The sequence below is a fragment of the Panulirus ornatus genome, chromosome 49 (genome assembly GCF_036320965.1).
Source record: "Panulirus ornatus isolate Po-2019 chromosome 49, ASM3632096v1, whole genome shotgun sequence".
NCBI lineage: Eukaryota > Metazoa > Arthropoda > Malacostraca > Decapoda > Palinuridae > Panulirus > Panulirus ornatus.
Window position 1 is genome coordinate 1,159,783 of NC_092272.1, and position 27,718 is coordinate 1,187,500.

A 27,718-nucleotide genomic window follows, 5' to 3' on the forward strand; every position below is an offset into this window, starting at 1 on the left:
AATACCTTCCACAAAGCATCTCTATCAATTCTATCACATGCCTTCTCCAGATCCATAAATGCTACATACAAATCCATCTATATTTCTAAGTATTTCTCACATACATTCTTCAAAGTAAACATCTGATCCACACATCCTCTACCACTTCTAAAACCACACTGCTCTTCCCCAATCTGATACTCCATACATGCCTTTATCCTTTCAATCAATACCCTTCCATATAATATCCCAGGAATACTCAACAAACTTATACCTCTGTTATTTGAACACTCACTTTTATCCCGTTTGCCTTTGTGCAATGGCACTATGCATGCATTCTGTCAATCCTCAGGCACTTCACCATTAACCATACATTCAATGAATATCCTTACCAGCCAGTCAGCAACACAATCACCCCCTTTTTTAATAAATTCCACTGCATTATCATCCAAACTCGCTGCCTTGCCAGCTTTCATCTTCTTCAAAGCTTTCACTACCTCTTCTCTGTTTACCAAACCATTTTCCCTGACCCTCTCACTTCGCACACCACCTCAACCAAAACACCCTATATCTGCCACTCTATCATCAAACACATTAAAAAAAAACCCTCAAAATACTCACTCCATGTCCTCACTTCACCACTACTTGTTATTACCTCTCCATTTGCCGCCTTCACCGATGTTCTCATTTGTTCTCTTGTCTTACACACTTTATTTACCTCCTTCTAAAACATCTTTTTATTAATCATTTTATTATACTTTGTCGCTTTCTCCCGCATTAGCGAGGTAGCGCAAGGAAACAGACGAAAGAATGGCCCATCCACATACACATGTATATACATACATGTCCACACATGCACATGTGCATATTTCATTTTCCCCGTGGACTCATAGGAATATGAATACCTATACATTTCAATGTATACATATATATACATACACAGACATATAAATATATACATATGTACATAATTCATACTTGCTGCCTTTATTCATTCCTGTCGCCACCTCGACACACATGAAATGACAACCCCCTCCCCCCCATGCACGTGAGGTAGCGCTAGGAAAAGACAACAAAATGACACATTTGTCCACATTCAGTCTCCAGCTGTCATGTATAATGCACATCTTTTTATTCTCCTTCAAATTCAATGATACTCTCTCACCCTAACTCTCATTTGCCCTCTTTTTCACCTCTTGCACCTTTCTCTCGATCTCCTGCCTCTTTCTTTTATACATCTTCCAGTCATTCGCACTACTTCCCTGCAAAAACTGTCCAAACACCTCTCTCTTCTCTTTTACTAACATATTCATACTTACTTACTGCCTTCATCCATGACGATTTAATGAGGTTATATTGTAAAATAAATACGACTGCCCCATAGTGTCACCAGCAATCCAAATCAAATAGTTAACTACTTTCAGTTGCTAGAAGTAACTCTATCATATACGCTAATCACCAAATAGACCATATATTTACCAGCCTTCCCTACAATCATATCAAAGAACCATATGAAAAAGACTCTTTATTAAAAGAATAAATACTAAAAAAGATGACAAATACTAAAATTTTGATATATTTGTAATCTTAAGAGCCTCTGGACTATTACATTTCCTTATTCAGGTTATCCAAGGCAGGGGTGAGTATGTCTGCATGAAGAAATTCATCTATAGGAGGATTAGCCATCTCAGAGAGAAACTTCGGGCCTTGATGGTAGCCATCAGCTGTATCTCTAAGTCCTTACTTCCCATGTCTGACACAATCTTGATGAAGTCTGCCTCATCTTCTGTCTGAAAAAATGAAAAAAGGTTAATAAATCAAAAAAGTGAGTGCTCAGTTCCTAACCTGCATTGTCTATGGAGCAATGAAATAAGAAAAAATACATACATTACTAATTTTTTTACTTTTTCTGCTTTCTGAAGGCTGGAGAAGTGAAAAATCATGCTATATTTTCCATTGACAATACCTATCCTCTCTTCTTTGTCTGATGTGGGTCTCAACCAACTATCATGGAGATGCAACCAGGCTTGCTAATGTAAGTAGTTTTCTTTCTTTCCTAATAAGTGTGTTTCCGTTGATTAACGTTTGTGTGTGCTATGGAGAGAGTTTTATACTTATGTTGCCCCATCTCTTAACCTTGTATATATGTAGCAAGTCTTTAATACTATGTATGTATGTACACAAACACACCTACACCAGCTTACATCATGTTCTACTGCAGCTGTGAAATTCAACTTCCTGTGCAGATACAAAAATTGCAAACTATTCTTTAGGTTCAGTTGATATGTCATGTATTACCTTCACCCACTTCAGCATTTTCAATACCTATGGGTTTATCCACCTATCTCTGAATTTCTACTTTAAATCAAACTACATCTGAGACCATCGAGTCTCATATTTTTTTTACAGTGGTCAATATAGCACAGGGAAAAATATGCCCTAGTTGTGACCAACTCAGATGAATGAAAATTTAAGAGTATGAGAATAACCACATGTAAATTTGAACTCATCATGTGTTTATAGGCCTGACTCTTAAAGTTGTGTTGGTTACAGGTAGAGGGAGAGATAAAAGAAGAAAGAGAATTCGATAGCTCTTCTGCTTGAGAAAAAGAAGAATGTAGTATAATGGTCAACCCTAAGGGAAGCAGTAGCCAGTAGTGTGCCACAGGTCCTGGTCTTAGTGGGTGGCCTACATGGGGAGGGCTCATATAAGTCATAACTGACCTGTAGAAAAGAGATGGGACAGCAACATCAAGGTGAACGGTAAGGGATGGGTGAAAGAAGGAAATAGCATGAGATTTGAACTATCAGAAGACTCTCTGGCTAAGAGAGGGGTGGAAGAAAAGCCATATAAGAAGTGCAACCAATGCGCCACACTTATGTAAATAAAACCCATGTGGATATGGAATAGCTGTCAATAAGAAAAATAATCAGTACTTTTATGACACCCCCAACTTTTGGGAAATGCACTCCTTGATGTTCATTCTGTGGGCTTTCCAGAATAGAGGGAAGGATATGGTTATGGCTAACGTGTTATTACATGTATTATTACATGTATTCCCTGCTTGTCGTAGAGGGCAACTAAGAGGGGTGAGAGCGGGTAGCTGGAAATCCTCACTTCCTATATCACTCTCCAAAGGAAAGACCAAAGCAAGGAGCTGAGTGAGGATTTTTCCCTTTAGGACTCTGTCATCTGTTCTTGTTGCTACTTCACTCATGCGGGAAATAGCGAGCATGTATAAGAAAATAAATGAGTGCGATTTAAAACAAGACATAAGTGCAAACTTCATTTTTGTACTTTACCTCACTCAAATCTGATTCCACTGTTGCAGGTTTGGCAGTCTGGGGAGGACAAAATTACAGTATCAAAGAACAAGAAAAGTTATATATAATTCATGACTATTTTCAAACAGTATGGCCAAATCCTACTAATGACACAGTTTTGGAATCTATTCCGTGTTTATGTGCATGCAATCATACATATTATATGTTCAAGGCCAGGCATTGAATGTAAAAAGGCAAAAGCATCACAGGGTTTCTGAGCAGGTGGACAGCTTGACTTTTAATCAGGATCTAAGTATGATTGGCAAAAAAAACATGAGGTAGTAAAAGGTTCTAAAGCCTAGTTATAAGAAATAAGAATCAAATATCACAATAGTTCATTATGTGGGGTTTCCAGAACAAAGTGAAGGATATGGCTATGACAAGTATGTTATTACAGGGCTGAACTGTAACGTTTTAAAACTCCTTACAAAAGCAAGAAATGAATAAGATTTAAAAAGAATCAAAAGTATGAACTGCATTTTTGTACTTTACCTCATTCTCATCTTCTGACTCCACTACTGTAGATGTGGTAGTCTGGGGAAATAAAAAATCTACAACATCGAAAAACAGAACAAAGTTATATATAATTCATTATATCTAATTGTAAAACCATACCCTACTAATGAAGCAGTTGTGAGGTCTATGGGTTTATGGGTGTAAATCTATATATATATAGGGATAGGGGAGAAAGAATACTTCCCACGTATTCCCTGCGTGTCGTAGAAGGCGACTAAAAGGGAAGGGAGCGGGGGGGCTGGAAATCCTCCCCTCTCGTTTTTTTTTTTTTCCAAAAGAAGGAACAGAGGAGGGGTCCAGGTGGGGATGTTCCCTCAAAGGCCCAGTCCTCTGTTCTTAACGCTACCTCGCTATCGCGGGAAATAGCGAATAGTATGAAAAAAAAAAAAAATATATATATATATATATATATATATATATATATATATCCCTGGGGATAGGGGAGAAAGAATACTTCCCACGTATTCCCTGCGTGTCGTAGAAGGCGACTAAAAGGGGAGGGAGCGGGGGGCTGGAAATCCTCCCCTCTCACTTTTTTTTTAATTTTCCAAAAGAGGGAACAGATAAGGGGCCCAGGTGAGGATATTCCCTCAATGGCCCAGTCCTCTGTTCTCAATGCTACCTCGCTAATGCGGGAAATGGCGAATAGTATGAAAGAAAAGAAATATATATATATATATATATATATATATATATATATATATATATATATATATATATATATATATATATTACTCTCACCACCCTCTTCACCCCAACATTCACTCTTCTTTTCTGAAAACCCATACAATCTTCACCTTTGCCTCCACAAGATAATGATCAGACATCCCTCCAGTTGCACCTCTCAGCACATTAACATCCAAAAGTCTCTCTTTCGCACGCCTGTCAATTAACACGTAATCCAATAACGCTCTCTGGCCATCTCTCCTACTTACATAAGTATACTTATGTATATCTCGCTTTTTAAACCAGGTATTCCCAATCATCAGTCCTTTTTCAGCACATAAATCTACAAGCTCTTCACCATTTCCATTTACAACACTGAACACCCCATGTATACCAATTATTCCCTCAACTGCCACATTACTCACCTTTGCATTCAAATCACCCATCACTATAACCCTGGTCTCGTGCATCAAAACCACTAACACACTCATTCAGCTGCTCCCAAAACACTTGCCTCTCATGATCTTTCTTCTCATGCCCAGGTGCATATGCACCAATAATCACCCACCTCTCTCCATCAACTTTCAGTTTTACCCATATTAATCGAGAATTTACTTTCTTACATTCTATCACATACTCCCACAACTCCTGTTTCAGGAGTATTGCTACTCCTTCCCTTGCTCTTGTCCTCTCACTAACCCCTGACTTTACTCCCCAGACATTCCCAAACCACTCTTACCCTTTACCCTTGAGCTTCGTTTCACTCAGAGCCAAAACATCCAGGTTCCTTTCCTCAAACATACTACCTATCTTTCCTTTTTTCACGTCTTGGTTACATCCACACACATTTAGGCACCCCACTCTGAGCCTTCGAGGAGGATGAGCACTCCCCGCGTGACTCCTTCTTCTGTTTCCCATTTTAGAAAGTTAATACAAGGAGGGGAGGATTTCCGGCCCCCCGCTCCCGTCCCCTCTAGTCGCTTTCTACGACACGCGAGGAATACGTGGGAAGTATTCTTTCACCCCTATCCCCAGGGATAATATACATATATATATACATATACACATACACACACATACACATACACACGCACATATACACACACACACACATACATATATATACATATGAAAAATGTAATAAACAATTTAGAAAACTGAAACTTCTAGCTTGAAATGAATGAGAAAATGAATGTCACATAATGGTTCAACCTCTGGCTATGGAAAAAGGAAATGTATAATTTATTTACACAAACGTCAATAGTAGTTCTCATCAATTTAACCACTGTATCAATAAGCTTCAATGTCTAAGCTACATTTTTTTCTCCAATTTCACTATTTTCTTGTCAAAACACCATGTATGAAAACTATCACTCCAGTAACACAACTATAAACATTTACTTCCCCTTTAAAAAAAAAGTTCTGGGGAAGTCTGAATTAGAATTATTATAAAGAAGAAATAAAGTAAGGTAGGTCGAGTAGGAGACCTGTGTGAGGAAGTACCAGGAGAGACTGAGTACAGAATGGAAAAAGGTGAGAACAATGGAAGTAAGGGGAGTGGGGGAGGAATGGGATGTATTTAGGGAATCAGTGATGGATTGCGCAAAAGATGCTTGTGGCATGAGAAGAGTGGGAGGTGGGTTGATTAGAAAGGATAGTGAGTGGTGGGATGAAGAAGTAAGAGTATTAGTGAAAGAGAAGAGAGAGGCATTTGGACGATTTTTGCAGGGAAAAAATGCAATTGAGTGGGAGATGTACAAAAGAAAGAGACAGGAGGTCAAGAGAAAGGTGCAAGAGGTGAAAAAAAAGGGCAAATGAGTGTTGGGGTGAGAGAGTATCATTAAATTTTAGGGAGAATAAAAAGATGTTCTGGAAGGAGGTAAATAAAGTGCGTAAGACAAGGGAGCAAATGGGAACTTCAGTGAAGGGTGCAAATGGGGAGGTGATAACAAGTAGTGGTGATGTGAGAAGGAGATGGAGTGAGTATTTTGAAGGTTTGTTGAATGTGTTTGATGATAGAGTGGCAGATATAGGATGTTTTGGTCGAGGTGGTGTGCAAAGTGAGAGGGTTGGGGAAAATGATTTGGTAAACAGAGAAGAGGTAGTGAAAGCTTTGCGGAAGATGAAAGCCGGCAAGGCAGCAGGTTTGGATGGTATTGCAGTGGAATTTATTAAAAAAGGGGGTGACTGTATTGTTGACTGGTTGGTAAGGTTATTTAATGTATGTATGACTCATGGTGAGGTGCCTGAGGATTGGCGGAATGCGTGCATAGTGCCATTGTACAAAGGCAAAGGGGATAAGAGTGAGTGCTCAAATTACAGAGGTATAAGTTTGTTGAGTATTCCTGGTAAAGTATATGGGAGGGTATTGATTGAGAGGGTGAAGGCATGTACAGAGCATCAGATTGGGGAAGAGCAGTGTGGTTTCAGAAGTGGTAGAGGATGTGTGGATCAGGTGTTTGCTATGAAGAATGTATGTGAGAAATACTTAGAAAAGCAAATGGATTTGTATGTAGCATTTATGGATCTGGAGAAGGCATATGATAGAGTTGATAGAGATGCTCTGTGGAAGGTATTAAGAATATATGGTGTGGGAGGAAAGTTGTTAGAAGCAGTGAAAAGTTTTTATCGAGGATGTAAGGCATGTGTACGTGTAGGAAGAGAGGAAAGTGATTGGTTCTCAGTGAATGTAGGTTTGCGGCAGGGGTGTGTGATGTCTCCATGGTTGTTTAATTTGTTTATGGATGGGGTTGTTAGGGAGGTAAATGCAAAAGTTTTGGAAAGAGGGGCAAGTATGAAGTCTGTTGGGGATGAGAGAGCTTGGGAAGTGAGTCAATTGTTGTTCGCTGATGATACAGCGCTGGTGGCTGATTCATGTGAGAAACTGCAGAAGCTGGTGACTGAGTTTGGTAAAGTGTGTGGAAGAAGAAAGTTAAGAGTAAATGTGAATAAGAGCAAGGTTATTAGGTACAGTAGGGTTGAGGGTCAAGTCAATTGGGAGGTGAGTTTGAATGGAGAAAAACTGGAGGAAGTGAAGTGTTTTAGATATCTGGGAGTGGATCTGGCAGCGGATGGAACCATGGAAGCGGAAGTGGATCATAGGGTGGGGAAGGGGGCGAAAATTCTGGGGGCCTTGAAGAATGTGTGGAAGTCGAGAACATTATCTTGGAAAGCAAAAATGGGTATGTTTGAAGGAATAGTGGTTCCAACAATGTTGTATGGTTGCGAGGCGTGGGCTATGGATAGAGTAGTTCGCAGGAGGATGGATGTGCTGGAAATGAGATGTTTGAGGACAATGTGTGGTGTGAGGTGGTTTGATCGAGTGAGTAACGTAAGGGTAAGAGAGATGTGTGGAAATAAAAAGAGCGTGGTTGAGAGAGCAGAAGAGGGTGTTTTGAAGTGGTTTGGGCACATGGAGAGAATGAGTGAGGAAAGATTGACCAAGAGGATATATGTGTCGGAGGTGGAGGGAACGAGGAGAAGAGGGAGACCAAATTGGAGGTGGAAAGATGGAGTGAAAAAGATTTTGTGTGATCGGGGCCTGAACATGCAGGAGGGTGAAAGGAGGGCAAGGAATAGAGTGAATTGGAGCGATGCGGTATACCGGGGTTGACGTGCTGTCAGTGGATTGAATCAAGGCATGTGAAGCGGCTGGGGTAAACCATGGAAAGCTGTGTAGGTGTGTATATTTGCGTGTGTGGACGTATGTATATACATGTGTATGGGGGTGGGTTGGGCCATTTCTTTCGTCTGTTTCCTTGCGCTACCTTGCAAACGCGGGAGACAGCGACAAAGTATAATAAAATAAATAATAAAATAAATAATACATATATTATTCCTTTAAGGGAAAAATGCTCCAATTAAGGTCTGGAAAGATCAACAAGGCCAGGCATTAAATGAAAAAGGGCAAAAGCAAGAAGGGTAGTAGCTAGTAGGTAGGGAGTTATATTACTGGCACTACCCTCTGGGTACTGGGAGGGTTTGTGATGGCTGCTTAGTGAGTCAGCACTTCAGTAGTTTTCAAGTTGCACTCCTTTGACCCAGGTATCTGTCTTTTCTTTCTGCCTCACCTACAAATAGACTGATGGCATTTTGTTCACAAACATACAGTCTCTCCTTGTCACACATATCACTTGACAACATTTAACACACAACCCATTCTTTGTAATTCTAGATTCTCTGCGATGAATGCTATGTGTTACCCCTGCCTTTTGGCAAAATAGTGGTAGCAACAGACAGAAGCTGTAGGTATGAACGTTCAACAGGAGCTTTAGCAGAAACATTCAGTAGAAGTAATGAATAGGAGCATTAGCTGGGAGGATTAGGTAATAGTAGTAGTAAGTTGGAACATTAGGTAGACACATTAGGTAGGAGTCTCATGATGGTGGTCGAGTGGGCCACAGGATCCTGCCGAACTCATTCTGACCAGTGGTGCCACTCTGAATCAGCGCCGGAGAGTTCAGTTATGACTGGACTCCCATAACCTATAGTTTGCAAAGCAAGAAAAAATGTAAAAAGAAATAAGGATATTTGTGAACTATGTGTCGTGTATGATAAAAAAAAATGTGTGTGAGACTTGGGTTGGATGTCATCTTCCCACATGCAGGGCAACCACTATCTCTCCCAAAACCCAAGTGGTAGTACCTACCTGGTCAGTAGTTGCCTGGTATTTTCCCAAAACAAAACAATTTGAATGCCATACCCTCCATAACCTCCACATTGCAGAGGTAAAAAAAAAGTAATTCTGAGCTGTGAACATTTTGTTTGAGCAACATGAGTCATGGTGCACAATATTTCTCTCTAAGCAAGAAATATATCCAAAACTCTGAACAAACAGTTCTGGTGTAAGATGATATAGCTCAGGTTTAGGTTACAATCTGGGTTTGGGAAGATAAGGACTTTTCTCCCAAATCCGAGAATACTGTGGACCTGAAACCGAACATTCTTTTCCACCAAAAAGTCTAGGTTTAGGAGAATACAATAAAATATTCATGAGACAAATTAAAATTCAATGGTCGAGTGACTGATTCAACATCTATTCGATGTAATGACCTCATAAACATACCTCGGGTTGTTTCTCAGTTGTGGATGTGGGCCTGCAGGGCTGGAGGGAAGAAAAATATGGTACCAATCATACAGTAATAATCCTGAGTATTCAAAAAATTTCAATATGAGAAAGAAATCACACTAAGTGATCTACAAGATAGATGACAAGAATGAATAATAATATATAAATAACACATACCTGATATTCATAAAACTATTAATAAATAATGTAAATGTTTCATAAAAGGTGAAGCGTTATGATAGCCAAATGGTATATGTAAATAAGTAAAATCCATAAATAAAAACTAAAGGAACTCATGGTCAACTGCTGCGTACTCTGCGCTTTCTTTCACAATAGAAACAGACACAAAGATAACAGACACTTAGGGCAACAGGAGAAATTGAGAGGGTTAACATATACAAATTGAACTTGAAAAAAAGATTTCTGTAAATAATAATGACAAAGCTTCATCCAGTAAATGTAAACTTGCAACAAAGTGTTGGATTCAAGGAAACCACAGGTGACTTACATCTTCAGCAGCTGTTGCCAATGATGCTGAACTAGGCTGAAAGAAAGAAATGTGTTGTTATCATAAAAGTCATTAAACATAATGTGTAAACTGCTACACTCATGAAATTACTGAGGGGCTTACACAGATAAAGAGAAACTGACACTCCCGTAGCTCTCATAGAATTTATTCATAATCATGTATCATATTTAGCACAGATTGTGACCATTATTAAGGAAATCCTAAAAGAATCATTCTAAATTCATCCCATGAAGAAATATCATCTTAGTCACAAAAATAAATTATTCAACTTTTTCCATTTTTATGACTGCTGGTGATGACAAAAATGTAAAGGTGAGACTTATTTTTCAAAAAGAATATTTGATGAGTTTGCAATGTTTATGAGGAGCAGCAAAAGTTTAGCGATAACACAGTGCTGCACCACTTTATAATCTTGGCCCAACAGTATGGACTTCATAGCCTCTAGCATGGTCAGTAAAACCATACAAGGGTGAGGGAAAACCCTAAATGAATCTCCCTCAACCACTTGGTCATTGTGGTGACAATGAACAATGCCTTAGTTACATCCTCAGTGCCAACCACTATTATTCCCAAGTATATGGGTGATTCTAGTCTATGGATGTTACCATCACTTTCTCTAAGGATTCGTAAATAGTAATCATGTCCTCCAATAAGTGCAGATTATGGGCTTTTCTTCTTTCCTCATAATCTATTCCCTTTTGCACACATACTATATTACTGCATAACCTTAGAGCTTCTCTTGAAGCTCTACTTGACTTCTTAAATGAAGAGACGAAAACAGTGAGGCATATTCCTGCCTGGGTTTAATATACTATAGTTGTAATAATTGTAAATACATCTTCATAAACTCGAAGGCTCAGAGTGGGGTGCCTAAATGTGTGTGGATGTAACCAAGATGTGAAAAAAGGAGAGATAGGTAGTATGTTTGAGGAAAGGAACCTGGATGTTTTGGCTCTGAGTGAAACGAAGCTCAAGGGTAAAGGGGAAGAGAGGTTTGGAAATGTCTGGGGAGTGAAGTCAGGGGTTAGCGAGAGGACAAGAGCAAGGGAAGGAGTAGCAATACTCCTGAAACAGGAGTTGTGGGAGTATGTGATAGAATGTAAGAAAGTAAATTCTCGATTAATATGGGTGAAATTGAAAGTTGATGGAGAGAGGTGGGTGATTATTGGTGGATATGCACCTGGGCATGAGAAGAAAGATCATGAGAGGCAAGTGTTTTGGGAGCAGCTAAATGAGTGTGTTAGCGGTTTTGATGCACGAGACCGGGTTATAGTGATGGGTGATTTGAATGCAAAGGTGAGTAATGTGGCAGTTGAGGGAATAATTGGTATGCATGGGGTGTTCAGTGTTGTAAATGGAAATGGTGAAGAGCTTGTAGATTTATGTGCTGAAAAAGGACTGATGATTGGGAATACCTGGTTTAAAAAGCGAGATATACATAAGTATACTTATGTAAGTAGGAGAGATGGCCAGAGAGCGTTATTGGATTACGTGTTAATTGACAGGCGTGCGAAAGAGAGACTTTTGGATGTCAATGTGCTGAGAGGTGCAACTGGAGGGATGTCTGATCATTATCTTGTGGAGGCTAAGGTGAAGATTAGTATGGGTTTTCAGAAAAGAAGAGTGAATGTTGGGGTGAAGAAGGTGCTGAGAGTAAGTGAGCTTGGGAAGGAGACCTGTGTGAAGAAGTATCAGGAGAGACTGTGTACAGAATGGAAAAAGGTGAGAACAATGGAAGTAAGGGGAGTGGGGGAGGAATGGGATGTATTTAGGGAATCAGTGATGGATTGCGCAAAAGATGCTTGTGGCATGAGAAGAGTGGGAGGTGGGCTGTTTAGAAAGGGTAGTGAGTGGTGGGATGAAGAAATAAGAGTATCAGTGAAAGAGAAGAGAGAGGCATTTGGACGATTTTTGCAGGGAAAAAATGCAATTGAGTGGGAGAAGTATAAAAGAAAGAGACAGGAGGTCAAGAGAAAGGTGCAAGAGGTGAAAAAAAGGGCAAATGAGAGTTGGGGTGAGAGACTATCAGTAAATTTTAGGGAGAATAAAAAGATGTTCTGGAAGGAGGTAAATAGGGTGCGTAAGACAAGGGAGCAAATGGGAACTTCAGTGAAGGGCGTAAATGGGGAGGTGATAACAAGTAGTGGTGATGTGAGAAGGAGATGGAATGAGTATTTTGAAGGTTTGTTGAATGTGTCTGATGACAGAGTGGCAGATATAGGGTGTTTGGGTCGAGGTGGTGTGCAAAGTGAGAGGGTTAGGGAAAATGATTTGGTAAACAGAGAAGAGGTAGTAAAAGCTTTGCGGAAGATGAAAGCCGGCAAGGCAGCAGGTTTGGATGGTATTGCAGTGGAATTTATTAAAAAAGGGGGTGACTGTATTGTTGACTGGTTGGTAAGGTTATTTAATGTATGTATGACTCATGGTGAGGTGCCTGAGGATTGGCGGAATGCGTGCATAGTGCCATTGTACAAAGGCAAAGGGGATAAGAGTGAGTGCTCAAATTACAGAGGTATAAGTTTGTTGAGTATTCCTGGTAAATTATATGGGAGGGTATTGATTGAGAGGGTGAAGGCATGTACAGAGCATCAGATTGGGGAAGAGCAGTGTGGTTTCAGAAGTGGTAGAGGATGTGTGGATCAGGTGTTTGCTTTGAAGAATGTATGTGAGAAATACTTAGAAAAGCAAATGGATTTGTATGTAGCATTTATGGATCTGGAGAAGGCATATGATAGAGTTGATAGAGATGCTCTGTGGAAGGTATTAAGAATATATGGTGTGGGAGGCAAGTTGTTAGAAGCAGTGAAAAGTTTTTATCGAGGATGTAAGGCATGTGTACGTGTAGGAAGAGAGGAAAGTGATTGGTTCTCAGTGAATGTAGGTTTGCGGCAGGGGTGTGTGATGTCTCCATGGTTGTTTAATTTGTTTATGGATGGGGTTGTTAGGGAGGTAAATGCAAGAGTCTTGGAAAGAGGGGCAAGTATGAAGTCTGTTGGGGATGAGAGAGCTTGGGAAGTGAGTCAGTTGTTGTTCGCTGATGATACAGCGCTGGTGGCGGATTCATGTGAGAAACTGCAGAAGCTGGTGACGGAGTTTGGTAAAGTGTGTGGAAGAAGAAAGTTAAGAGTAAATGTGAATAAGAGCAAGGTTATTAGGTACAGTAGGGTTGAGGGTCAAGTCAATTGGGAGGTGAGTTTGAATGGTGAAAAACTGGAGGAAGTGAAGTGTTTTAGATATCTGGGAGTGGATCTGTCAGCGGATGGAACCATGGAAGCGGAAGTGGATCATAGGGTGGGGGAGGGGGCGAAAATTTTGGGAGCCTTGAAAAATGTGTGGAAGTCGAGAACATTATCCCGGAAAGCAAAAATGGGTATGTTTGAAGGAATAGTAGTTCCAACAATGTTGTATGGTTGCGAGGCGTGGGCTATGGATAGAGTTGTGCGCAGGAGGATGGATGTGCTGGAAATGAGATGTTTGAGGACAATGTGTGGTGTGAGGTGGTTTGATCGAGTAAGTAACGTAAGGGTAAGAGAGATGTGTGGAAATAAAAAGAGCGTGGTTGAGAGAGCAGGAGAGGGTGTTTTGGAATGGTTTGGGCACATGGAGAGAATGAGTGAGGAAAGATTGACCAAGAGGATATATGTGTCGGAGGTGGAGGGAACGAGGAGAAGAGGGAGACCAAATTGGAGGTGGAAAGATGGAGTGAAAAGGATTTTGTGTGATCGGGGCCTGAACATGCAGGAGGGTGAAAGGAGGGCAAGGAATAGAGTGAATTGGAGCGATGTGGTATACAGGGGTTGACGTGCTGTCAGTGGATTGAATCAAGGCATGTGAAGCGTCCGGGGTAAACCATGGAAAGCTGTGTAGGTATGTATATTTCCGTGTGTGGACGTGTGTATGTACATGTGTATGGGGGGGGTTGGGCCATTTCTTTCGTCTGTTTCCTTGCGCTACCTCGCAAACGCGGGAGACAGCGACAAAGTCTAAAAAAAAAAAAAAAAAAAAAATCTTCATAAACTGTACTCAAGTTTCCTAGGTTGTATCTATGCATCATGTTATCAGTTTCAGATCTAACCAACAGTCTCAGATCTAACCAACAATTACGAAGTCTTGTACCTCATGACTATCTGGAGAATTCAAGGGTGGCGAGGTCTCCACTCTGGCCTCTTGTGGGATTTCTTCCACCAACTGATGGACATTTTGGGATTCTTCATAAGTTGGTGGAGGTGGAGATTCAATTTTGGTGTAATCCAAGTGCTTTTCATCTTCAGCTTTCCTTTCTACCTGCTCCCTCGCATGGCCTATTTCAGGTAGAGGGTTGTGATATGGACTGCTGGGGCAAAAAAAAAAAAAAATAAATTGAACTTCATGTAATAAAGATAGGTGATGACTGTACTGTAAACTCTGATGTGGATCTAATCTAACCTAACCAACATAATCCCATTACTCTATTAAGCATTATCTGCTATATAGTAGACAAGCCCACACATATATTATCTATTTTTTACTGAAAAATTTGCCATATCTAACAATACCTTGACTTCTGTCATTCATTAGACTTGTATGAACCTAACCAAAAATTAAACAAAATATTCACCATCAGACAAACTTCCTGTAACCCGAGCAACTCTGCAAAACCACCATAGTTCTCGGTAAACTACCAAACAACAAAAATTACAGAGATAAGACTTCTAAGAAGTCAGTTCACCAATTCGAGGGAGCAAAAAGCTTAAAACATGGGTAAAAATGTAAAAACAGAGGCAACAAAATGTTGTTAGGTAAAAATGTATGACTCACCATAGCTGTTCTAGAATAGTGAGCAAAATTAGAAACTGTAAGTTTACTTGAGAAAGAACTGGGAGATATTGAACCCCAGCTAAAGCTCCTCTTTCTTGAGTTATATGCTGAATTGTACCATCAAAGTCATGAAGCAAATATCAAAAATAAAAAAACAGTAATGAATATTATGTCACTTTAAGCGGTCATGTACAAACACACTATGTGTCTTTAGTTTCTGATTATTAGCCATCTTAAATAATAAAAAAATTAGTAGCCTTCTTGAATAATAAAAAATAACCAAGGTTAAGATCAAAGTCTACACTGACTATAAACAATAATAAACAAAATATGTTATACTCTACCAATAAGTCCATACACAAATTCTTGTGTGGCTTGCAGAACCTATTTCTATTTATGTTTGAAGGCTCCAGTCATAGACAAAAGTCCACATCAAGGCTGGGGCTTAAGTGATATATAGAGAATTATGAAATGGAAAAAGAAAAGACAAGGGACCCTTAAGCATTTACAAATCTAGAAGGAAGTGAAAGACCTGTATTTTGAAACGTTTTAGGCCATAGTTATTGAGGAAGACATACGAGGGTACAGAGTTTGAAGGCTTCGACATGTAGGGAAAGAAAAACGGCTCACCCTTGAGTTGCTGCAGGCCACACAATAATCATGTGATATAGCAGCTTGCCAAGTAACATGTGGTCTAGCTAGTGGTGGTGCACACAAGCAGCCAGCTCTCAGGAGCAAAAACCAAAGTAACACCTACAAAAGAGGGAAAGTGAATCAACATTGTGGCACTGGGCAAGGGAGTCAAGTGTGAAAGTTGGCCTAGGACAACTTATGTCATATCACTTTTGACTCAACTCTGTCAAATAAGCACTCAGAGATAGAACCACCGCAAATGTGAAAGCAGCACTCCATAAAAGGACGAATCAATCCCTTGCATAAAGGGAACAATTATTCAGAAGAGAAGAAGTTTCAACATCTAAACAAGACACCCTGTTTCTTAGAGGCAGACTTAGCTATTCCAATAATGTGTGGTTTCCACGGAAGAGTGGATATTATAGTAATAACAAGTATGTTCACTGAGTCAAGAGGTGGAATTACAGAACTGTCAAAGGAGAGACGAGAGTTGTGATGAGTTTTTAATAGAGAGATGGAAAGAGACTGGGTCTTGGAGGCATTAAACTTAATAAGATTTTTCTACCCCACTGAGATATCCAGTTCAAGTCAGCGTATGAATGCACTGGATTATTTGAGGAGGAGAGAAAATCATTGAAAAAAGGAGAAAAAGTGTAGGGAACAGGAAAGAACCTTAAGGGACACCACTGTTGATGGAGGAAAGGGGGAGGTTGAGCCATCAACAACCACAGACATAGATCGGCCAGAGAGGAAGCTAGATATCAAAGAGCAACGTGAGGGAGGGAAGCCAAAAGCGGGGAGCTTAGAGGTGAGACCCTGATGTCACACACGGTCAAAAGCATTAGATTTGTCAAGGGCAACTACACATGGTTCCCCAAAGTCTTTCAGGGATGATGACCAGACATTAGTAAGATAGGAAAGAATATCACCGGTGGATCTCACCTTAAGGAGGCCATACTGGTGATCTGAGAGAAGACTGTGATTTTCAATGTGTTTAAGGATATGCGAGTTGAGGAGGAACTCAAAGACTCATGAAATGGTAGATGTCAAAGCAATAGACAATAATTAGAGGGGTCAGAACAGTCACCCATCTTACACATCTTACACACCGGTGGATCTCACCTTAAGGAGGCCATACTGGTGATCTGAGAGAAGACTGTGATTTTCAATGTGTTTAAGGATATGAGAGTTGAGGAGGAACTCAAAGACTTATGAAATGGTAGATGTCAAAGCAATAGACAATAATTAGAGGGGTCAGAACAGTCACCCATCTTAGGGATGGGATATATCACTGTATGGTTCCAAGATGGAAAAATTTTGGTTTCTAAACAGAAACAGAACAGACAGGCAAACACAGGTGCAAGTTCAGAGGCACACTCTTTCAGGACATGGGATGGATGTCATCAGGATCATAAGCTTTTTTTGTGTCCAGAGGATGAAGCACTCTTTGGACATTCTAAAAAGAAATGACTGGAAGCGGCATAGGATTAGTAAGAGGAGCATCAGAGGGGTGAAGGAATGTTACAGTCATCCAAGGTGGAGCTGGAGGAGAAATGGGAACCAAAGAGAGTTGCTTTGTTTACGGGAGCGACAGCAATAGTACCATCAGAATGGAAAAGTGAAGAAAAGTTAGAGTTACAGAAGTTGTTAGGTATGCCCTTACACGGCTAATAAGAGGGGGGGGGGGGTGTAGGGGGTATACTGTTCCTGGGCCCAAGTGTCCAAAAGGGGACCCAGGAATTTCATGGGATCTCAAAAATTATTTTGCATGTAGTGAAGATTAGCATTCACATTCTGTGTAAGCCTCCAGAGTTAAAACATTCTTAAAGCACATGTGAAGTAGACATCTTCCATACCCTTCTCGGCCTCACAGCTCATGGCATAAAACTGTAGTGCGTAAAAACTGGATGACTAACGGAGAAGGGAGGGAGACCTGAAATAAACTGTTCCCCCTCATAAAATTCCTCTCAGAGGCCTTTTGCCCTTACCTAAAGACCAGAAAGACCTACTGGTGGATTATGAGAAGAGATTATCAGACTTCCTTTGAATAAAGGAATGCTTCACCTCATTATGAGCAGTGATAAAAGTTGGAGGAAGTACAGTTTTCCAACTCGATATGCCTGAACCCTTGCCTGAATGGTCTCAGAAAAGGAACGGCTGAACCATGGAGTGGATGAAGAGGTTCTCTTGGAGGAAAAGGAGATAAATGCTTCCATTCCAGCAAGAATAACCTCTGCCATGTGTTTGGCGGAGAAAGAAGCATTACCAAATATGAGACAGTAATTTACCCAAGGAGAGTCACAAATGAATTTATGTGTTATTCTGGCTAGCTTTATTGAGGTGCAGTATTTATGCTTAGAAGGGGCTGCTGGAAGGGGAAAGATACCTTCATGAGAGTGCAATCAGATAAACCAACTGAGAGGAGAGATAATGTATTTACAGCAGGATGGACTAGAGGTGAAAAACAAATCCATAATATTAAGAGAGTAGTGACAGTGGTTAGGAATATGGGTAGGGTGGGAGATTATTTACTCCAAATTATTGAGAATGGGGAATGTGAGGGCTTCAATCATTCCACTATCCATATGGGCCTGTTGTAATTGTCCACACGCACTAGCTTCCACACAATCATCAAGACTAATAGCCACTGTGCTGTAAATTACCTCTATAAAGTTTTCAGAATGATGCACAAAGCCAAATCACTTCCAAAATACAAGAGTCCTACAGTGACAGTCACTATATAAAAAAATACAAGAGTCCTACAGTGACAGTCACTATATAAAGGTTACTGGTCAATGCTATTTAGAAAAAAAAAAAAGCCTTTAATACCTACAGCACTAGAGAAAGCCAGTGTTCTAGTAGAAACTTCAGAAGCTTGGCAAACTTGGTTTACATGAAATAACACCAATGAGATTTCATAGAAGTCAGAGTCGATAGGCAAGAGTCGAAGACACAAAACGCAGCATACATATTGCACAAGAGTAATCAATATGTTTGTAATATAAACTGAAAAAGCCTTGAAATTTTAGTATCTGAATTCCCGTACAAAAAAAATTCAAGATGAGGGGCAAGGGTGTATGAAACAAAACTGAAAGGCAGAAAGACACTGTACGGCTTAAATTCTCATGTGCCATTACTTTGCAGTGGACTGCCCACTCTTAGACTGAAAACAGTTGTACATAAAATATCTCAATGCCAAAGTCACTAGACAAAGGCCCAGGATGAGACCTGATATCTGTAATCCATGGGTAAGACCCATATAAAAAAAAAAAGACCTACTGGGAAAAAAAAACAAACTTACCACAACATTATCCAAATACGCATAAACCTTCATTGCACAACAATTAAAAGTTAACATGGTAGAAAGTTGCAGGTTACTAAAACACAAGCCCCTGAGACAATAATTCTATACATTTTACTTCTCATTTAACCTACATGGCCAGCAGAACCCCAACTGGAGTTCACTGTTATGACAACTCAATTGCCTTGTTCACCCCCTTGATGGAGTTCCAATTGGAAACAGGCATCAGATAGATAGATAGACAGATAGACATATAGATAGATGAATAGATATATCCCCAATCATGCACGAGAGAGGCACTAACGTCATAGGAGGGAGGGAAAGGGCCGGCAACTTAGTACCCCCTGACCGCGCCCTCACGGAAGCTGCTGAACTTGGAAGGTTCGCCTTCGGTCGAAGCCGTAGGCGTCGCTCCCCAGATGGCAGACCTCTGTGTGGTGTTCTATCGTACACGGGGGATCGACGCGTCCCCAGGGTATTGACGGGAGTGAGAGGAGGTAGCCTGATGGAGGCGGTCAGGGCCTGAAGGCGAGCACGACGAGTTCGAATGGCGTCCAGCTGTTGGGAGACATGACATAGTCACTTGGGTAGACTTTGGAACTCTCGGGTCTTAACTTACACCACTGTGGCCACAGACACCAATATTAGTCCTGAAAATCTTATAGTTGTTTATTATAATCTCCCTCAACACTAGTGTGGCCCTGGTGGTGAATATTAATCCCCAAGGGTTACATTAAGCTCTTAATCATCAAGGACAACATGAAGATTAACTGTATAGAGGATATAAGAAACATCCTATATAATGCTGGATTAAATCACTACAAATATCTACCTAAATGATGCACAAGAGAATTCGTGGCAACTTTAATTACTATTGCATGGCGTATGGCCATTTTTTTTCCCATCACTATCCATTCTTTGAGAGGTAATACTGCTGTAAGACTAAATTACTGTTGATTTTCCGCGTTCCTCACACACAGTTCCTTGGGAATTATATATAGGGCATAGAGGATTACATAAACCCAAATATTCTTATGGGAGTCGGATATATTGCACTTAATGCTTTGATTCCACCGTAAACATTACCCAACATTTCAAGGCTATAAATATACTTCTCTTAATGCATCCTATGCCTTACTCTCACATAATCTGAATTATTAGTGTTCTAATGTATATAAAAATAATAAGCCTATAGCCCTGGATAGACAGAGATGAAAATAAAAAGGCAAAATTCCTGTGATGGAATTGGACCTCCGTTTTCTACATGCTTCGTCATGCAACTATATTGGGGGTCACTTCACCCAATTGACCTTGGCTTTGTTCTTATATCACTCAAATTACTAACACTACACTGTATGTACATATTTTTTTTCAGGCGTAGCGTGCTGGAAATGCCTGAAGCAATATCCTTAATGTATACGAATAGATTTATTGACTATAACACACGTTAAAATAGAAAAACCACGATACAATTCAGGTAAATCGACGTTTTCTTATTTAAATTACTACTTCTAGTGGCAAGTGGATTACAAATATCTAATCTAGGTTTAGGATATGAGGTGAATGTGTATTTTATTCATTTTTTTTCATACATATTCGCCATTTCCCGCATTAGCGAGGTAGGGTGAAGAACAAAAGACTAAACCATACGAGGGAATATCCTCACTTGGCCCCCTTCTCTGTTCCTTTTTTAAATGGCTGGAAATCCATCCCATTTTTTTTTTACTTTTCCAAAAGAAAAGTAAATAAAGTGTATTTTATATATGTAATAAAGCATCTCGGGTCCAAAACTCACATCCATATTAATGGTAGAAGTCTTAGCCTCCGGGCGAAGTCGCCTGGTGGAGGGATGAGAAGTGGTCAAACCCCTTCTGGAGGTCGTGGCCCTTGTGTGCGCACGAGTGGCCGCCCTTTGAGACGACATGGCCAAGAGGACCCTTCCTGCTGTGTTACCTGGCCCGTGGCTTCCCCTGCAGGCTGTCCTGTGGTCCGCTAATTCCATCCATGGTCAGTCTGGGGGAGAAGAGCTAGGCCTCGTCACTCACCAATAAACATACACATACACACCCCCAAACATACACACACAAAACAGCTTTCTCTTTTCTTTTTCTTACCTTACTACTTTCCCACATGTAGTGAACATATTTAATGTCACATTTACATACACAAAGACAGGGAAGATACTGATCATCTTATAAAAATATCTAAACACTGAAGGGCACTACAGGAAACTAAGAATCAAAGAATAGTTCCCTGCTGACGAAGGAATTGGAAGAATGCAAAGACAGTAACTGGTAAAACTATCAAATTATTTGACAATTATTTGTCAGTAAAGAAGGTTTATACGTAAAAACTTACTCCAAGTACGAAAAAAATCACTCTAAGTACAATATCATTAGGTTTGATGGGCTGGATGGCACAAAAAAGTACATACTAATAGAGCAAGAACCCAACATAGATTGTTCATGGATGGAGCCAAAGATAGAAGGATTGGAAGAATGCAAAGACAGAAACGGGTAAAACTATCAAATTATTTGACAATTATTTGTCAGTAAAGAAGGTTTATACGTAAATGAATCACTCCAAGTACAATATGAATGGGTTTGATGGGCTGGATGGCACAAATAATAATACAAATATAGCAAGAACCCAACATAGATTGCTCATGGATGGAGCCAAAGATAAGAAGGAATGGAAGAATGCAAAGACAGCAACTAGTAAAACTATCAAATTATTTGACAATTATTTGCCAGTAAAGAAGGCTTATACGTAAAAAACTCACTCCAAGTACAATATCATTTGATGGGCTGGATGGCACAAAAAAGTAAATACACATAGAACAAGAACCTATCAAAGAATGTGCATGGATGGAGCCAAAGATAGATCACCTAGCGCAGGTCCCCCCAAAAATCTATATGTGCATCTAGAAACCCTAATTTCTAAAAGCTACTTGTACATGCACAGTCTAGAAACACTATGTGAATAGTGAAATACACCAAGTCGAAATATAATAAATGGTTAATACGACTAGGATCACCCTACAATTGTTACTTTTATTATGACGTTTTTATTGGGTGACAGGGAACAGCCTGTCACCTCACCTGACCTAACACAGGAAATATGTCTTGCTAGCCCATCCTACACATCTGCTACACCTGCTGTGGTCATTTCTTAACACCCTACACTCACTGCTGGCTGTAGCAGATCAAAAGCTGTCGCAGGTGGACGCAACATTGTTTTAAGTCCACCAGTTAATTCACCAGCTGTGAGGGAATGTCAGACGCATACGACATTAAACTTCAACGATTCTTAAATTCCCTTGGGGAAATAGCTGCCCCCCACATCACAGACCTGACCTCACAGGCCTTAAAAGTACCCTGGGTATCCCCAGAGGGAGCCTTGGCTCTCGTGGGAGGTTGGGTGGGATAACATGCCCAACTACCCCCCCAAGGCCCAGTGCTTAGGTCCCTCATCAACAGTTGGAACGCCCTAGAGCCTAGGGCCCGCACCTCCTGAGCTGTAGGGAGGTTTGATCTCACACAACAACACAGCAAAGCAGTCAGGCAGCTGTAACACTCCTGTACCTGAAATGTTGGCGATGTGACTCAAGGTTCAAGCTGCCCTTTTTGATGTCTCCGTCAGAAGATGTCCTAGCGAGACTCTCTGACGTTCTCATCTTCCTGGCTGGTTTCTCTCTGGTGTCTCATCTCCGACGTCCACCTTCGGCTGGTTTCTCTCTGGTGTCTCATCCTCCGACGTCCACCTTCGGCAGGTTTCTCTCTGGTGTCTCATCCTCCGACGTCCACCTTCGGCAGGTTTCTCTCTGGTGTCTCATCTCCGACGTCCACCTTCGGTAGGTTTCTCTCTGGTGCCTCATCCTCCGACGTCCACCTTCGGCTAGGTTTCGCTGTGGGACCTCCACACCTTCTGCAGGAGCTCCAAGTCGCTCTTGCTTCGTCCGACGCCTCTTACCACCACCACCAACACCATCACAGTCCCTCCTTTCCAAGCCTCGGTCTTACCCAACGTACCTTCCTTTACCTTTTCCCCCACCATACTCCTGCACCTGCAGTAGCTCAATGCCCTCTACTACCTCACCCTCGACATGCTATCCGATAAGGCATTATTATTTAACGTGCTAACTTGCCCTTTCTCCACTACCACTCCAATATGCCAGCCAGAACACCCGCTAAACTTGCTTCATTAGAACCATAGCGTCACGAGGGATAGTTGGCTGTGGCTTCCTATTCATGGTGTTAACCACGTCTTTTTTTTTCTTTTCTATAGCGTTTTCTATGGCTGAATAGATACCATGGAAGCTCTATTAGAAAAAAAAAAAGTGAAGATGGGTGTACTATATACGCTAACACAACACAAAAATCATCTTTAGACCAAAGAACTTGGCGAGAGGTTGAGACGCTCAAAGACTTTTTTGGTCCTGTCGTATTTTGTACCTATGAGTGTAAAGATAATTGTTGTGCCGTGTATACATACGTACATTCTGATGGCTGAGAACAAATCCATGGCATTTACATTTGTAGAATGTGATTGACGAACATTCGATCATTTCTTTTTTTTTAATGTGAACACTGATATATAACCCAGTGAAAGATGTAACTATAATGTAATATTTATTTGTACATTTTTATCATCTTTAACTGATGGGGGAGGGATAAAACTGCAATAACCTATGATAATGTGGTAATTTGTTTTAACCATTCGTGAAAGTAAACCCATTTCACAGGCTACCTTATGTGATGGAAAGGTCATCATTGTACAGAATAGTACCCAGAAAAGAGACGAAATGGATATACGAAGACACAAGACATTACGGAAAAGTTAAGAAAACTTTTCTGACTTAAATATAACACTATGACACTTATCCCTTAAGCACAACTTTAAGATTCTCTTAAGCAAGAATCTATGACCTGGCCTTTGACGTAATCCTTTGACCTGACACATTAAGGTCATCCAGGCCTTTGATCTGACACATCAAGGTCATGAGGGCCTTTGAACTGACACATCAAAGTCACGCAGGCCTTTGACCTGACACATCAAGGTCATGAGGGCCTTTGACCTGACACATCAAAGTCACGCAGGCCTTTGACCTGACACATTAAGGTCATGCAGGCCTTTGACCTGACACATTAAGGTCATGCAGGCCTTTCACCTGACACATTAAGGGCATGCAGGCCTTTGACCTGAAACATTAAGGTCATGCAGGCCTTTGACCTGACACATCAAGGTTACGCAGGCCTTCGACCTGACACATCAAGGTCACGCAGGCCTTTGACCTGACACCTCAAGGTCATGAGGGCCTTTGACCTGACACATTAAGGTCATGCAGGCCTTTGACCTGACACATTAAGGTCATGCAGGCCTTTGACCTGACACACCAAGGTCATGCTGGCCTTTGACTTGACACATCAAGGTCATGCAGGCCTTTGACCTGACATCTCAAGGTCACACAGGCCTTTGACCTGACACATTAAGGTCACGCAGGCCTTTGATCTGACACATTAAGGTCACGCAGGCCTCTGATCTGACACATCAAGGTCACCCAACCCTTTGACCTGACACCTCAAGGTCACACAGGCCTTTGACCTGACACCTCAAGGTCACGCAGACCTTTGACCTGACACCTCAAGGTCACACAGGCCTTTCACCTGACACCTCAAGGTCACGCAGGCCTTTGACCTGACACACCAAGGTCACCCAACCCTTTGACCTGACACCTCAAGGTCACCCAACCCTTTGACCTAATACATCAAGGTCACCCAACCCTTTGACCTGACACATCAAGGTCATGCAGGCCTTTGACCTGACCCTTATAGATCGAGTTAAAAAAAAAAAACACATCAAATCATACCATCATGTTTCCAAGGGGATGCCATGAAACATGTCTTCGTATACAGCAACAGACTTGTGCTTGAAGACGTGGCTCGCAACCATATACAAGCACACTCTAACAGGCAAGCACACTCTAACAAGCTACAGTAAGACGAAAAGCGAGATATATATCTTGACTGGTGAGGGACTAACAAGCAAACAGTTCAAATGGGGGAGGGAAAATCAGAGCAACTGTCTCTCGTATAACAAGCCACTTCGGTCATCTCTTCACCAGTCTCCACCTACTTCGAAGCTATTCCTCAAGTGGAGGGTCACTCTGTCCCTCGTCAGAGAAGTTCGCACTTCAAGGAAGTCCACATTCCCCTGCGACTGGATGTGCCGGAGAGCCTTCGGGGTGGCAAGAGCCTTCAGAAAAGTCTGTGGTCGTACGAGCAATCTTTCATAGAAAATGGTCCCGGTTCAGACTAAGACTCATAGAAAATGGATCTGGTTAAGAACCAGGACTCATAGAAAATGGATCTGGTTAGGAACCAGTACTCATAGAAAGTGGTCCTGATTAAGACCAGGACTCATAGAAAATGGTCCTGATTAAGACCAGGACTCATAGAAAATGGTGGTTTAGACCAGGACTCATAGAAAATGGTCCTGGTCAAGACGACGACTCATAGAAAATGGTCCTGGTTAAGACCAAGACTCATAGAAAATGGTCCTGGTTAAGACCAGGACTCATACAAAATGGTTCTGGTTAAGACCAGGACACTCATAGAAAATGGCCCTGGTTTAGAGCAAGACTCATAGAAAATGGCCCTGGTTTAGAGCAAGACTCATAGAAAATGGTCCTGGTTAAGACCAAGACTCACAGAAAATGGTCCTGGTTTAGACCAAGACACTCATAGAAAGTGGTCCTGGGCCACACCACGAATCTCATAGAAAACTGGCGCCTGCAGCAATCATAAATGATGAAATTATATAATTCCAAATCATATAATCATCCTATAACTACGTCAAATAATTACAGATGAATAAAAGAGCATACCAACGATGTCCAATTTTAGCATAAGCAACTAAATAGGAATAATAATAATAATAATGATAATAATGATAATAGTAATAATAATAATAATAATAATAATAATAATAATAATAATAATAATAATAATAATAACAACAACAAAAACAATAATAATAATAATAATAATAATAATAATAATAATAATAATATTAATAATAATAATAATAATAATAATAATGATATTAATAATGATAATAATAATAATAATAATAATAATAATAATAATAATAATAATAATAATAATAATAATACCGATACTACTACTACTACTACTACTACTACTAATAATAATAATAATAATAATAATAATGACAATAATAATAATAATACTAATACTACTACTACTACTACTACTACTAATAATAATAATAATAATAATAATAATGACAATAATAATAATAATACTAATACTACTACTACTACTACTACTACTACTACTACTACTACTACTACTACTACTGATAATAATAATAATAATAATAATAATAATAATAATAATAATAATAATAATGAATGTAGGTTTGCGGCAGGGGTGTGTGATGTCTCCATGGTTGTTTAATTTGTTTATGGATGGGGTTGTTAGGGAGGTAAATGCAAGAGTCTTGGAAAGAGGGGCAAGTATGAAGTCTGTTGGGGATGAGAGAGCTTGGGAAGTGAGTCAGTTGTTGTTCGCTGATGATACAGCGCTGGTGGCGGATTCATGTGAGAAACTGCAGAAGCTGGTGACGGAGTTTGGTAAAGTGTGTGGAAGAAGAAAGTTAAGAGTAAATGTGAATAAGAGCAAGGTTATTAGGTACAGTAGGGTTGAGGGTCAAGTCAATTGGGAGGTGAGTTTGAATGGTGAAAAACTGGAGGAAGTGAAGTGTTTTAGATATCTGGGAGTGGATCTGTCAGCGGATGGAACCATGGAAGCGGAAGTGGATCATAGGGTGGGGGAGGGGGCGAAAATTTTGGGAGCCTTGAAAAATGTGTGGAAGTCGAGAACATTATCCCGGAAAGCAAAAATGGGTATGTTTGAAGGAATAGTAGTTCCAACAATGTTGTATGGTTGCGAGGCGTGGGCTATGGATAGAGTTGTGCGCAGGAGGATGGATGTGCTGGAAATGAGATGTTTGAGGACAATGTGTGGTGTGAGGTGGTTTGATCGAGTAAGTAACGTAAGGGTAAGAGAGATGTGTGGAAATAAAAAGAGCGTGGTTGAGAGAGCAGAAGAGGGTGTTTTAAAATGGTTTGGGCACATGGAGAGAATGAGTGAGGAAAGATTGACCAAGAGGATATATGTGTCGGAGGTGGAGGGAACGAGGAGAAGAGGGAGACCAAATTGGAGGTGGAAAGATGGAGTGAAAAAGATTTTGTGTGATCGGGGCCTGAACATGCAGGAGGGTGAAAGGAGGGCAAGGAATGGAGTGAATTGGAGCGATGTGGTATACAGGGGTTGACGTGCTGTCAGTGGATTGAATCAAGGCATGTGAAGCGTCCGGGGTAAACCATGGAAAGCTGTGTAGGTATGTATATTTGTGTGTGTGGACGTATGTATATACATGTGTATGGGGGGGTTGGGCCATTTCTTTCGTCTGTTTCCTTGCGCTACCTCGCAAACGCGGGAGACAGCGACAAAGTATAAAAAAAAAAAAAAATAATAACAGGCTACATCCAACAACACATCCCTGTATAAACGCTATTAACAAAGAGTGATATTACAGCTACTGGAATTGTGACAAGACATGCAAAATACTCCTCTAATCACCTAAAAATACTATTATATAAAGCACTAATCTGGCATGTGTGTGTGTGTGTCTCAATCCTTAGCCAAAGTGGCCATGCTATTTTCACGCCAAATTGGCGTAAATTCTTTCTCCAAACTAGCCAAATGAGCCGCACGATGGCGTGATAACTGGCTCGGCAAATGGCGTCCCAAAATTAATGGCCATGTCTGGCGGTAATTTTTTGTGTATTTTTTGCCAAGAAAAAGGAAAGGAAAAA

At 40.6% G+C, this 27,718-nt stretch overlaps 1 protein-coding gene across 1 annotated transcript in view; it reads right to left on the reverse strand.

The window, feature by feature from the left end:
* The window catches only part of LOC139764249 (uncharacterized), a 99,561-nt gene that overhangs the window by 47,058 nt on the left and 24,785 nt on the right, over window positions 1–27,718 (reverse strand). Inside the window, 9 exon segments of the mRNA XM_071690748.1 lie at window positions 1,589–1,682; window positions 1,685–1,769; window positions 3,283–3,321; window positions 3,796–3,837; window positions 9,551–9,589; window positions 10,062–10,097; window positions 14,199–14,415; window positions 19,118–19,371; window positions 20,609–20,826. Coding sequence (XP_071546849.1) covers window positions 1,589–1,682; window positions 1,685–1,769; window positions 3,283–3,321; window positions 3,796–3,837; window positions 9,551–9,589; window positions 10,062–10,097; window positions 14,199–14,415; window positions 19,118–19,371; window positions 20,609–20,815 — 1,013 coding nt within the window. The 5' untranslated portion in view covers window positions 20,816–20,826.